This window comes from Phascolarctos cinereus, unplaced genomic scaffold, assembly GCF_003287225.1.
Source record: "Phascolarctos cinereus isolate Bilbo 61053 unplaced genomic scaffold, phaCin_HiC Scaffold_4;HRSCAF=312, whole genome shotgun sequence".
Classification (NCBI taxonomy): Eukaryota; Metazoa; Chordata; class Mammalia; order Diprotodontia; family Phascolarctidae; genus Phascolarctos; species Phascolarctos cinereus.
In genome coordinates, this window is record NW_027555847.1 from 616399176 (window position 1) to 616412973 (window position 13798).

Sequence of the window (13798 nt, forward strand, 5' to 3'; positions counted from 1 at the left end):
CTCAGTTTCCTCATCTGTAAAATAAGCTGGAGAAGGAAATGGCAAACCACTCTAGTATCTTTGCCAAGAAACCACCTCCTCCCCCACCCCCCAAAAGGGGTCACAAAGAGTTGGACATGACTGAAAACGATTAAACAACAACAAAAAAGTACAATATATGATCTCAATGATTATCTCTAGAAATGCTAACCAATTTGGGCCAGAAATAGGAAAGCATTGTAAAGCATTAATTTTAACAGGATGACCTTTAGCAAAATCGTTAAGTAAGCAAAGTTTGTCATCTGGCACTCTGCCTCCCAGGCCCCTTTGCCCCTTCCTTTAGCTTCTTTCTCTGCTTCGTCAGGTCCCTGACTCTCCTTTTAGAAACTATATGATGAGGAGGAAAATAAACCTAATTTGGAGGAACAGGACCTATGTCTAAATCCTGACTCTGCCACTTACTAACTTAGTTGTGTGTCTTTGACAAGTACCCAGCATCTCTGGGCCTCAGGGTTAACAACTATAAAATGAGCATACCAGATGCCTTTTAAGGTCCTTTCTGGTTTTTAGTGTCTTTGATCCTACTATGAAGGTGGGAAACTGGCAGCCAAAGGTCTGTTTTCCACGTTTTTCCGTCAGAGTCCTATTGTTGGATAATCGTCACCTCTCCTAAGGTACTTGCAGGTAGGCTTATAGTGTTAGTCTTCTCAGGACTCTTTGTATTTTAATAGAGAACTTATGGAATAATAATAGTACATAGTAGGAGTAGTTGTTCAGTCATTCCCAGCTGGATTCAATTCTTCATGATTCCTTTTTTGGGGGAGGGGGTTTCTTGGAAAAGACAGTGGAGTGGTTTGCCATTTCCATCTCCAGCTTTATGGATGAGGAAACTGAGGCAAACAGGGTTAAGTGATTTGCCCATGTCACACAGCTAGTAAGTGTCTGAGACTGGATTTGAATTCTCATCATACTGACTCCAGGCCCAACACATTATCCACTGTGCCACCTAGCTGCCCCAAATCACTGAGTACCTCTCAAAGTACATCCTACTCCTCCTATTTGAAAAGGCTAGCACTGATTGTAATGTGGTATTAGAGTCCACATTTACTGATCGCTATTCACCTCTTCCTCTCTATTACCCATCACTTTTTCATAAGAAAATCCAATCACTTGTAATTTATTTATTTACTTATTCGTTGTCAGACAAAGACAAGGCTTATTAGAACATCTGCCATATTGGGCAGACTCCTAAGGAGTCTGAACATTAGTGAGCTATTGGCTAGATTATAAGAATCTGAGCAATGGCTGGATTTTAAGAATCTGAGCACCTTAATGGAGACAAGATGGACCTTATATACAGAAAGACTGTGGGAGGGATCTAGGAGTGGCCAAGTAGTTTGGGGTGACTGGAGGAGGGGTCTAAGGAAGATCTGGATGGGAGTGGCCAGTAAGCTGAGGTGAACAGAATTCCTGGGACCTGGACCCAGGGAGAATGGAGCCTACCTAGGATTAAGTGGGGGGGGGGAATGGCCAGGGGCCATAGGGAGGTAAGACAATGGAGGTCTAGGCTAGATTAAGGGTAAAGGCCAATTGATAGGATTATAGCCTTATACCAGAGATCTGGTCAGTGGGAAAGTCCTTTCTGGGGTCCAGATCCCAACCCCCCATCATTCCCCCCTCAAACAAATGGGACACAAATTCTTTTGGTGTAAGGGGTGAAGGTCTTGACTTCTGAAACTGCTTCCTGCTGGCAAGGGGCATACAGCTGTCCCTGCCTCGAGGGGGTCCCAAAGAGGAGAGTGGCGGGAACCAAGCACAGGCTGTATCCAGGGAATGACGGGGGAACATTGACTGACACCTGCTGTAGTTGAATGGCCTGTAGTCTGGAAGATACAAATCTGACAGAAAAGACTGAAGGGCCCAGATATGACAAAATAAAACAACTTTAGCTCTGTTTGGATTCAGATAGTTCAGTTTTCCAACCATGCAGTTTCAAATCCACCTCATAAACAGACTTAGGAATAGCCAGGTGGGTAACATTCCTTTACAAAGGAACATAATGGGGAAACTGAGCCAGGAGGATCCCATCTTAGATAATTTATTTTCTGTCATGTGTGGGTTGCTTCCTATGTGTCCCCTCATTCTCTTCTCTTAATTTTCCTAGCTTTGTATGGAAAATATTCTGGAATGAGCCAGGGACAGAGGGAGAAGCAAGCCCTTTTTCAGAAGTTAGATGCTAAATTCTTGAGGGAATCCGTATTTGCTCTTTGTACAAAGATGAAGAATAGGGTTGCCTTGTCCAAATATCTTCTTTCTTGGCTTTTCAAAGTGCATTCAAAATAGTGAAAGGTAAGCAGAAGCCTATTTATCCCAATAAGCATATTTGAGGCATATGGATATATGTATGAGAGAGGTGCTAACAGTCTAAATGACTTCAAAATCTCCACCAGAAAAGTTGCTTAATGGATCCTGGCTCCAAAGTGCCCTGTTGTTGCTGTATCTATCTATCTATCTATCTATCTATCTATCTATCTATCTATCTATCTATCTATCTATCTATCTAAACCTTACTGGGTTGTTGGAAGGATCAAATGAGATAATACTTGTAAAGTGCTTTGCAGATCTTAAAGCTTTATAGAAATGTTAGGATCAAATGAGATAACATATATAAAGCATTCTACATACTTTAAAGCATGATGTGAATGCTAGTTCTTCTTCTTATTATTATTATTAGTACTGTTGTCCATGAATATGTTATACCTCCTGATAGAATATAAGCACCTTGAGAGTAGGGACTGTCTAATGTTTTTTTACCCCTACTGCGGTGTTTGACATATTGTTTTGCCACTTTTTAGTTATATCCAACTCTTTGTTATTCTTTTTTTGGGGGGAGGGGGAGCTTCTTGGCAAAGATACTGGAATGATTTGCCATTTCCTTCTCCAGTTCATTTTACAGATGAAGAAACTGAGGCAAGCAGGGTTAAATGATTTACCCAGGGTTACACATAGTAAGTGTCTGAGGCCAGATTTGAACTCAGATCTTCCTGACTCCAGACCTGGCACTCTATTCACTTCACTACCTAGCTGCCCTTCTTGACATGTAGTAGGTGCTTAATAAATGCTTGCTGATTGGTTGTGTGGAGATATGATCGGATGGAGGCTTACTCTGATAAAAGAGCTTCAGTGGTGACATCCAGCACTCTTACAGGTTCTGACTGAGGTGGGTAGGTAGCAATAATAATAGGTAAGCTTGCTCTAGCACTTTCAGATTTACAAAGTAGTGTAACTTTTTATCATTTCATTTTGATCCTGTCATTTTTATGTGAAATATCAATGTTTTGGGGGGTATTTCCTCCCTCCCTCTCTGCCCCCAGTTTGGAAAATGACTCAAGAATTGTCCAAGTTAATGGATGTGTCAGGAAGTCTGGATTTCGGAGTAGGACATGGGGCTGGGGCAGTTTTACAGCCTGACCACTGGCTTCTAATGACATTTCTTCTAGAGTTAGTGTCCAAGCTTAGACAGGCAACTGTTACTCTTGAGGGTCTCCATGTCTTCACTTGTCAAATGGAGTTCACACTTTGTACCTACCTTGGAGGAAGAGGAATGAGATATTTGGGGCCAGCCCGGGTGGCATAACAGATAATGTTGGAACTGGAGTTAGCAACACCTGAGTTCCAATCCTGCCTCTGACACTTACTAGCTCTGTGTCCCTGGGAACTGATTTAGCCTCCTTCATCTGTAGAATGAGGATAACAATAGCTACTACCTCATCTATTTGTTGTGAGGATCAATAAGACAACATATATATGGTAGCTATTAGCTATCATTATGGGTCTTGTCATTAACATGGAAAAAGGAGCAGATTTTGGCTCTAAGACTCGATCTTAGCACAGCACCCTCCTCCTTCTCCCACCAGTCTAAAGCTTGTTGAAGTTCTTTCTCCCACCATCTAGTCTCAAAACCAAGATTTTCAAGCTCATTGCTGATTATGCTAGTTGTGTTGGAGAAGTCTGTGCACTAGGAGGAACTGGAGTGAGGCCACAGATTCATTTCACATATATTATTTCTGCAGGAAACACAGTGTAATTGAGGACAATTTTCCATTATGAATTGCATCATTAACTAACAGAGAAAGAGAAATGCAGTAACTTTTCTTTTTTTTCCTTCTGAAAAGCTGATGATCTGAAGAAAACATAAGTGAAAAGTTTAATGTGATTTTTTTCCCCAAGTGTATTTGTTCAAAATCAGAAATGAAACACTTTTTACACTGTAATAAAAATTTTGTCTTTTAATACATTGCCATGCACATATGAAGTCAAATAATGCCGAGTACAAAATTGTCAAGTATACAAAATGATGAAGCAGATTTCCAAGCCTGCTAGAGATCATGCCCACGGACACCAGAGAAAAAACAACACATTTTGAAAATTTTCATTTAACTCAATTTAAAGAGAATGCCTGCCTCCCCACCAACTCTTTCTAAAGACATTTGAAAACAATTAAAAAAGGAAAAAATAGAACAGTGGATTAATGGGCATTAACATGTTGACAGCCACTTAAATATGGAAACGGATAGGTTAAAATGATGTGCAATTATTCTCTTATTTGGGGAAAAAATAAGGTTTTCTGTACATTTTTTTGCCCCTGTGGGGTTCCTAGGGGAATACAATATATGCCTATCAAAAAGGCACTCGATGTTATCACTCTGTTTGGATGTCTATAGAGACATAGTGCTATGGTGTAAAGGCAGGAAACACAGCGGTGGGTGATGACAAAAGAAAATCACTGTATATCGAACCCTTCTCAGGAAGCTGAAACAGGTGCTGGCTTATGGTATACTTACAGAAGCTGTGAAAAAGGTCTATGACCTATGCAGGGGCATGATGTTACAAAGCACACTTACTAAACCTAGCTGACAGTGTGTGCTCCTGCACACAAGCACAGGCATGCATTTTACCAAAGAGGGAGTGAACAGTTTTCACTGGTTTGCTTCTGATATTACTATAAGCCTTCTTTAGCCTACAATTCAATTCACATCATGTGATCTTTTCTTCCTTCATCAGAACCCACACTACTAGACGGTGGCTAATGGGCAGAATTCACAGCAGAATGATTTGGTTCCTTACCCTCCATTTGTCAACTACACACTTCGTCTGCTCTTCAGCAACGCAGGGATTGAAAACCGATGCCTGTTGGAAAGCCAAATCCAAAGCTCTCTCCTTTGGCTGGCTAGTTCACTAGAGCACTCAATGAATTGGGAGACGAAGTCAGTATGACAGATGAGTACCTCAGTCTTTGGGATCCATAGGACAGAACAAATATCGTTAGACAAATCAGATAGTTGTAGGATACGTTGATCACTACTTCCTTTGCTGGTTTAACCCCCAAAGGGTGGTGATATGATCAAAATGGTAGGCGGGGATCATAAGGCTGTAAAGTAGAAGAAATAGGCATTGTGTTTCATGAAATTATATTTTCATGGAAACTCCGACCAAGATTACACTGCTGATAATACCTTATCTTTGTATCACACTACAATATTCACATATTGTCTCATTTGGTTCTCATGAAAACGAAAAGCTCACTAAGTGGGAAGGGCAAGTCTTTCTTCTAAAGATGAAGAAATTGAGGCCTTGGGAGTCTCAGCCATTTGTCTAAGGTTTAACAGTAAAAGATGGAGCTGGGATTGGACCCGTAGGTCTTTGGATCCCTAGCTTGGTGTTCTTGGTTTCAAGATATATTCTTTCCTCTTCTCCTAGTATGCTGTCCCCCACAAAGTTCTAAGAATAAACCTCAGCATAGAAACCACAATAGATCAATACTCTCTTCTCAGGTGCTCTTTATTGCTAATATGCAGTTTTACTATGATATCGATCTCTTCTAAAATTTTGTGTAAAGCTATTTAATATAGAGGCTAATGATATTAAATAGTTGAGCTAACTGGGAATTGCTTTTATAGGCCTCCAGTAGCACGATTACAGGAGCTATGATGATTTTCAGCAGAATTCAGTTCAAAACATTTGGGACCAGATCTCACTTAAATGGAAGTGTAGTTCTCGATAGAATTATGTTCGGGATGTGGGACACAGCTCCAAGCCTGCACAAAATCGAGCTCCCAGCATTATTCAGCTCTCTTCAATGCTAGCTACCTCCACTGGCCAAACCACGGCTGCTCATATAACCTTGTAAGGGCTGTTTTTTCTATTGGTGGAGGAAGGGAGACTAGTAGTGGAGAAATCCAGAAGCCCAAAGAGGTTTTTAAAATCTCCTACGCATGAATTAAAGCAACTGGAACCCGAGGCTCCTGGCTGGGCTTCCTGGTTAGGGTTAATAGCCACTCCATGGAGGCCAATCTTTTAGTTTAAGGTAACAGTTGAATAAGAATGGAAATAAACAAATAAACAAACAAAACCCAAAGTTACAAGTTTCAATAAGGATACAGCTACACTCACTGTGATGTCTCCACACTCTCCCATCCCAAACAGTTGCCTTTTAAAATGTGGGCAGGAATCGAGCTGTATATTTCAAAACTCCTCTCAGACATGTTCAGAAAACCATCGAGGCCTTGCTTTCAAATGCTTGCCGTGTGAGCTATGAAAGTGAAAACTGGCAAATGCTACCCCTGAGACTTCAGAAAGTCCAGAAGACAGTTTTGTTTTTGTTTTTCAGGGTAAATGAAAACAAACCAAATATTAATTGTGGCAAAGAATAGTCCCTGGGAGTTGATGCAGGTGTCTGGATCTCATCAACTAAAGTAGCATACCACTTCTCTAAAACTCAAATTAAACTGAAGTAGTATCTACAAGAATGTGTGTGTGTGTGTGTGTGTGTATTACCTCCTGGGTGCTAATCTTTTTAGCTAAGACAGGCTAGCTTCTTTGAAAGAGACAGAAGGTAGGTGGGGTCCAGACTATTTGACAGAAGGGGCAGGACTGGAAATGGATAGCCTGATAAGCCCAACTCAAGAGCTTCCTGAGGCATCTCCTGTCCCAACCAGGGTTATGTCACAAAATCAGACTTTTATTTATTGTCCTCAAGGAAATCAAGAAAAGTAGTTACTTCATTCTAAAAATAAAGTCTAAAGATCCTTTCTCTCCTCTCCCCTTTATAGTGAAAAGAGATTTGTATTGTGATAGAAACCACTGGCTCAGCCCTAAAGCTCTGCCTCATTGTGTTAAAGCCTGGGAAACTACTCGAAATCGGCAACTATTTATTTTGATCCAAATGAGTGAAATTTTAAAAGGCTTAGAAATATGGAAAGGGGGAAGTCACTCTCCATAAGTTATTACTATTTCAATTAATTATCAATAACAAATATGAAATTAAAAGTGAACAACTGGTATCTCTACAGCATTATTCTATTTCATGACCAATGAAATCCCACTTTAATGAAGTCTTTCACATATCATCTCACCTTCTGCCTTAGCCCAACTGTATAGACATCTAGCCATTCTACAGCCATCCTCTTTAAGGGCAGGAGGACCAAATCCTTTAAGTACCTGATGGACACTTCCCTTTCAAGTTCTCTCAATCTCACTATCCATATCTCAAATTTTTTAGGTCAAGGAGACAATCATAATAAAAGTAGCAAACATCATCACACCTTCCAGACACCTGAATTAGATGTCACTGGAAACATCTACTTTGCACTAGTTATAAGGGGTTCGAGCAACTTACAAGTTTTTAAAAAGCTGAGCATGAGTGGTTGGGTTTTAAAAGTCTTCCCTTACTTCCCTCTGCAGAATTAGGAGCTTACAAAAAATAATGGAGATGCTGTCCTCCCTCGCCTTGAGGCAGTTCTGGGGAGCCAGGGATAATGCTGTTGTTTTGTAAAACTGAGTTCATGAAATTTCTGTGGTGACAGGAGGAAATCTAGATGTAGCAGACATAAGGGGATTAAGGAAGTATGAGCTAGCTGTCCTTGAAATGAAGCTGAAACTCACCTTCTGGCCCTCTCCACTTTTATTATGGTCCTTTGAGGAAGGATTGTTTCATTCTTTGTACTTGTATCCCCAGAGCCTAGTCTAGTACCTAACTCTGGCTTAATAACTACTTGTTGATTGATTGATTCAAAGTCATATCCCAGGGATGGAAGCTGATGCACCACAGTGGTGTGGTAACCAAGCTCCTCCCCCATTGAATTCAAGAAGGTATTATTCATTGGAATAGGACTCCATGAATGTTTTTTTCCCCCCTGTTTGAACTCTTTATCAAATAATTGAAACCTACCCACAGCACCATAAAAGACACAGAGAGAAATGGAAAGAGAAGAAACTGGGGTGAGAATATGTTGTGGATTTGCGAAGGGAGTGAATAAAAAGAGGCTTCAGGGAATAAAGAAATTTATATCATTTTCAAAGATGAGATTTTTAAAGTGTCTACATCAGCTTTAAGTCTAACTGTCAAGTAACAAAATTACTCTAAAGAATATAAAGGAAAACACTCAACAGAATGAGCCTGCTAATACACTTGGAAACAGGGGGACTGAAAGAGCTGAAACTAACAGGGATCTTGCAAACTTCTCTTCTGTGAAACTTTATTGTTCTTTACCAAGTCAATTATGTGACATTTGCAGAAGACAGACAGACAGAGAGAGAGGGGGGGAGAGAGAGAGAGAGAGAGAGAGAGAGAGCGCGAGAGCGCATTATCAGGTAACGGGGGTACGGGTGGAGAAGTCCCTTAGAAGTTTTCCTCTTTGGCATATTTTCTCAAATAAGGTTGATATTTCTTATCTTCCTGGGTGTTAACCTTTATTTCAGTATTTGCTGGGAAACTAAAGACAGTTGGACTCAGCCACTGAGTTAGTGAGTTAGATGTGTCTTTACTGTGAGAACTCTACTGTATACCTGTAATTGTCCAGTCTGTCCTTGTTGGCCCTTACGGGAATTCTGAGGTCCCTGTAGGGCATGTACAAGAAGTCTCTGAGGTCAAAGAACCCCAGGGTGCATTTGTAAAATTATGCAATCTTTCAAATTTAAATTCAGTTCCTTAGTGAAAGTTAGCTAATCTCCTCTCTTTTCCAAGCCTCTTTTTGGCACCCTAGAGATCCTAATAATTATTCATGCCTATTCATTCTCAAGACTGTATTTTCCCCTGCAGTGGTGGGTGTGAGTCTGTTTGCTCATAGGAAGATGTGGGGTAGGCTTTGAGAAAATAGAAAAGTGAATGTTAAAAATTTATAAGTATTTCAACAACATACTACTTCACCTCTGCTTCCCAACAAGACAAATCTCTCTCTCTCTCTCTCTGTACAAAGTATTCTAAGTTTCTGGGAAGTGTCATTCCACACATGATACTCAAGTAAGAATGCTTACCATTTTGGGGAGGCAGCCATGTTTAATCTATGTAGACACAATCCCCTGCTCCTCCTCCCTATGTACTCTCCCAACACCAAAGAAATCCAAGGTTGAGTCATAGGTTCATAGAGGACTTTAAAGGCTATCTAGTTCAATCCCCTTATTTTACAAATGGGACCCTGAGGCCTTTGAAAGGAAAAATAATTGGCCTAAAGTTATCCAGATGACAGAGGCAGGTTTTGAACCTGGGTTCTCTGTCTCTAAATCCAATGTTGCTTCTACGAGGTCCATTTCACACTTGAAGCTGTCCTTGAATTTATTATGCTGTGCTTTCCAAACCATCCCTGGGAGTCACTGAAACAGAACAACCATACGAAAAACAGCAGTTCAGCTATTTCAATGAATGATAAGTGCTTGGCACTAATACATGTTTAGAAAAGCTATCTGGAGTCCTTCTCTTGGTTAACTGTCTTCTCACAAATGTCAACTCAACAGTGCTCTAACTAGCTCTTTTGACTTGAAACAAGTTGGGAGACTTTTGAAAAAAGCAATAGAAGAAAGCTTGTTTGTTTCCTTAATGGATTTATGAGCATTTATATTATTGAAAAAAATTTTTCCTTTGTTTATTCCAAGCAGTGACAATAAGACTTTAATCTGGGAAATGAACTGATCTCAATGTTCAGACTATACTTCCCCAAAGCCAAAGAGCTAGACAATATGCCAGTAGTCTTTAATTTGTTCCATGGGATAGAGGCAAGTGATCAAATATGGTTGCTTGTAGGCAGTTTTCTCAGGGATCCTAGGAGGAGCTCCATGGGCACCAGATTGACACAATACTTGAGAACCTGGCAGTCTTTCTTCGCAAAGACTATGTGGAATCCAAACCTGTGTTTTATTGTTGTATCATACCAAATGTATGGATATATATACCCATATGGGTGGGATGGAGTGGGGCTGCAGGAAAGAGGTATGAATAATATTTATCATAAAGACAGGAAACACAAAACTGATAGCAAGATGAAAACTGGGAGTGGGAAGAGCTGAGAATAAGGCATGGATGGAATTGATGGATTTTTCTACCACCTCTCACCTCTGTGGTACATGATGTACCATGCTGCCTTAGGTCAGGTGGCTATCGATTGGACCTCCATGCACAGAGGTATGTTATGAATACTGGCTATGCTCCCCAGGGGTGGGATGGGGGGGGAGTTGGGGTTCAAGTTGTATAAAGAATTAACAGGAGAAGCAGCAGGAAAGGGTAAGCAGATTGAAGTGAATCAGCCCTACTTGCATGACGCAATGGTGACAGCTGGGGAAGTGGGGTAGGGATACTGCTAAAAGCCTAGAATTATACCGTAGAGCAGGGGTAGAGAACCTATGGCTTTGAGGTGACATGTGGTCCTCTAGGCCTTAAGCGCCACCCTTTGACTGAACCCTTTGACAGAATTCTGTGCAGTTTGGATTCAAAGGATTGCACTTGAAGACCTAGAGGGCCACATGTAGCCTCAAGGTCGCAGGTTCCCCACCACTGCCCTAGAGTAAAGAATAAAGATTTCAAGTCAGCTTTTCCCAAAGCCACTCCAACAAATCTCTTTTGGAGCTGCAGTCATACTTTCTTCTCTTGGTATTTACTTGGGGAATAGCTAGGGAATGATTAGGGTGGGGGAGAAAGAGAATCTGTAGGATCTTAGGTGTTATTTCTCAGTAGGGTCCTTTCTTTAGCACTCTCTTGATAAACTTAGGTTTATCCATCCTCCCCTTTGACTCACTGGAGTTTCAAGAGGCTCTCTTTCCCCTTTTCTGGGAGTTTTCAAGAGAGGTACAATGAGCTAAACTGATTCAAAGACTTGGAAAGATGGTCAACTAGATGAAACCTGTGGGTCTGAGGATATTTCTGGATGCTAAACTTGGGGAAGAGCCCAGTCAATTACAAGTTATCACATGTGGTTTTAAAGAAATCACTTTCTAGGCTTCATAAGCTAGGCCTGGGATGGTGAGGACTCATGCGTCAACCTTTGGAGATAAACTTTACTGGACTCTTGACTCAGTTCAAATAGTGATACTAGGTTTCAGAAACCAAATTTGGATCAGCTAAGTAGGACTGGTCCATGTGGGCTCTGACACTTCAAGAGGGACTAAGGATAGAAATCACTGGGTTCTGTTCTAATAAAACTAAAAAAATTCCCCCCCAATATTGATGGTAAAATAGCAGAAAGAGGACTAACCGGGGGATGGTTAGAAGTTGTCTATGGGAAAAGAAATCTTACTGGGGACTGATACCCATCTTTTTCTTGTGGGATACAGTTTGGTCACTTGCTTTGTATTTTTTGCCTTAGAAGGTTCTACCTATGATGCTATGTTAGGCTCATAACATGTCACTAACCATGTTCACATTCCTAATAGGATATAATGTTGTGAACTTTTCCACTGACACTCTTTCCATAACATTTTATAGCAAGCAAGAGCCATGACATGACCAAATTCTCTTGCCTTTACTACTCATTGACCCATGGTTGCTGACGAAAATGGAATCCCTCTCCTTGTTTTCAAGATCTTGGCTTCTATTGATTAGAAGAAAGTTTATAGTGGCACAATGGAAAGACAAGCATGTTCATATTTGTGGGCAACATGAGGGCATCTAAGTATAAGGAAATCATAGGTAATATCATAATCACCATGGTCCACCTACTACCCCCGTGCTTATCTCTTCCTGGCTCAAATCAAGACAGTTGTTCAATAACATGTTATAAGATGAAATCTAACAGTACCATGACCATATCTATACCCAGATACCACAAACCACAAAGGATATGTAAATAGTGGAGTTTGTCTTGGACAATCTCAGCCTAGAAACAGAACAAGATTTTGGGGAAAAAAAGAAAAAAGAACACCTTGGTTTTTTTTCTTCACATATACAGAACGTGCTAATTCTTCTGTGTAGAGCTCACCTATAAAGTGCTTAATAATTGAATGGAATACCTTTAGACGGCATAACTAACAGATATGAGACATGTTTACACATTCCTATCAGGGTGTAATATTGTGAACATTTCCACTGAGATCGCAGAACTGTCGTAATGGTTCCTAAAACATCATGCCATCTGCATACATAATAAAATAATCCAGTAGTTGCCATGCTAAAATGGGACTTCTAGTGAAGGGCACAGAGAGTCCCCTGAAGGGAACTCAAGTTATGCACAGTGATGAAAACTGGAAGCAATTTCCCAGCTAATGGTCTGTCAATGACCACTTGGAACAAATTAGCACTGGAGATGATGTGCCACATTTTAAATCCATGGCAAACTAGGATTTTTCCAAACCCATCATCTTGACTGAGTGGTTGGAGCTCAGTTAATCTTTCAATTCTCCAAGGTCGTCTTGTGGCACTGCCGTTCTTTCGGCTTTTCATGAGGGAGAGGCCACTTTCATATCAACTGGCAGGACAGCAGCTTTAGAGGCTAATCATGATTATGGAGAACCCTCTGTTGAGGCTGTAAAAGAAATGAAAAAAACAATCAGGAAAGTCATTTATTTCACATGGTACAAATCCGCACATTTCCAGGACGTAAAATGTTGTTATCCTGTTCAAACGCCTTGAGCCCCAGGTGAAGGTAGCACAACACTAGAATGGGGTCTCTGACAGATATTGTCTATAAAATCTTCCCTGGAAAGCGGTTAGAATAGGGGAGATACCCATCTTACTGAGGGGAGGAAGCAAGGGGATGGACTAGCTCAACCCTGAGAGTCACATCCAATTCTGTGATTCTTTCCATTAATAAATCTATTGGAAGGAGATTAGATTGGGACAGGCAGTAGGGGTGTGTTTCTTCGCACAGTTTAATTGGGTTTTCCTACCAGAGGGCAGGTACTGTCATTCAGAGGAAAACCCTCCAGTGATAAATATAATTAGAAGAAAAGAAGCCCCCTGCTGGAGCTTCTCAGCTTGCTCTTACATCCATTGCTACTTCAGTTATCAATCATTTTAGTCATACAACATGTAACTTTTAACTCATTTTTAAAACAAATGTTTGATACCACTATAATTTGTGAATATTCCTCACTAAAGCCAAACAGAACTCTCCTTTGAAACAAACAAACCATAACAGAAACAAACACAAAGTGGTAACATCTGCAGTGTACTCGACATTCTGTCCCTGTACTCCCCTACCTGCCTTGCTCAGATTGAAGGGGACATAATTGTCCCTTCTTTGGGACCACAAAGACTTCTGAATTAATTCTGCTTCCTTTTAGTGTGCTTTTCTTTTATATTGTGTGTCACTGTGCATATTGTCTTCCTGATTTCACTTTGTATCAGTTCATAGACATCTTCTCTTGTTTCTCTGGTTCCTTAGCAATCAATCAATAAACATTTATTAAGTACCATTATATTAAGCACACTCCTAAGTGCTGAGGATACAAAAAGAGACACAAAACAGTCCCTTCCCTCAAGGAGCTTACATGGGGTGGGGAGGAAGAGAGCATGCAAACACATATATGCAGAGCAAACTATACATAAGATAAA

The 13798-nt window shown here is 40.6% G+C and overlaps 1 protein-coding gene across 1 annotated transcript in view; it reads right to left on the reverse strand.

Moving 5' to 3' along the window:
- Window positions 1–4253: 4253 nt before the first annotated feature.
- The window catches only part of SAMD12 (sterile alpha motif domain containing 12), a 514242-nt gene continuing 504697 nt past the window's right edge, over window positions 4254–13798 (reverse strand). Inside the window, exon 5 of the mRNA XM_020975533.2 lies at window positions 4254–12767. Coding sequence (XP_020831192.1) covers window positions 12745–12767 — 23 coding nt within the window. The 3' untranslated portion in view covers window positions 4254–12744. The remainder of the gene's footprint in view (window positions 12768–13798) is intronic.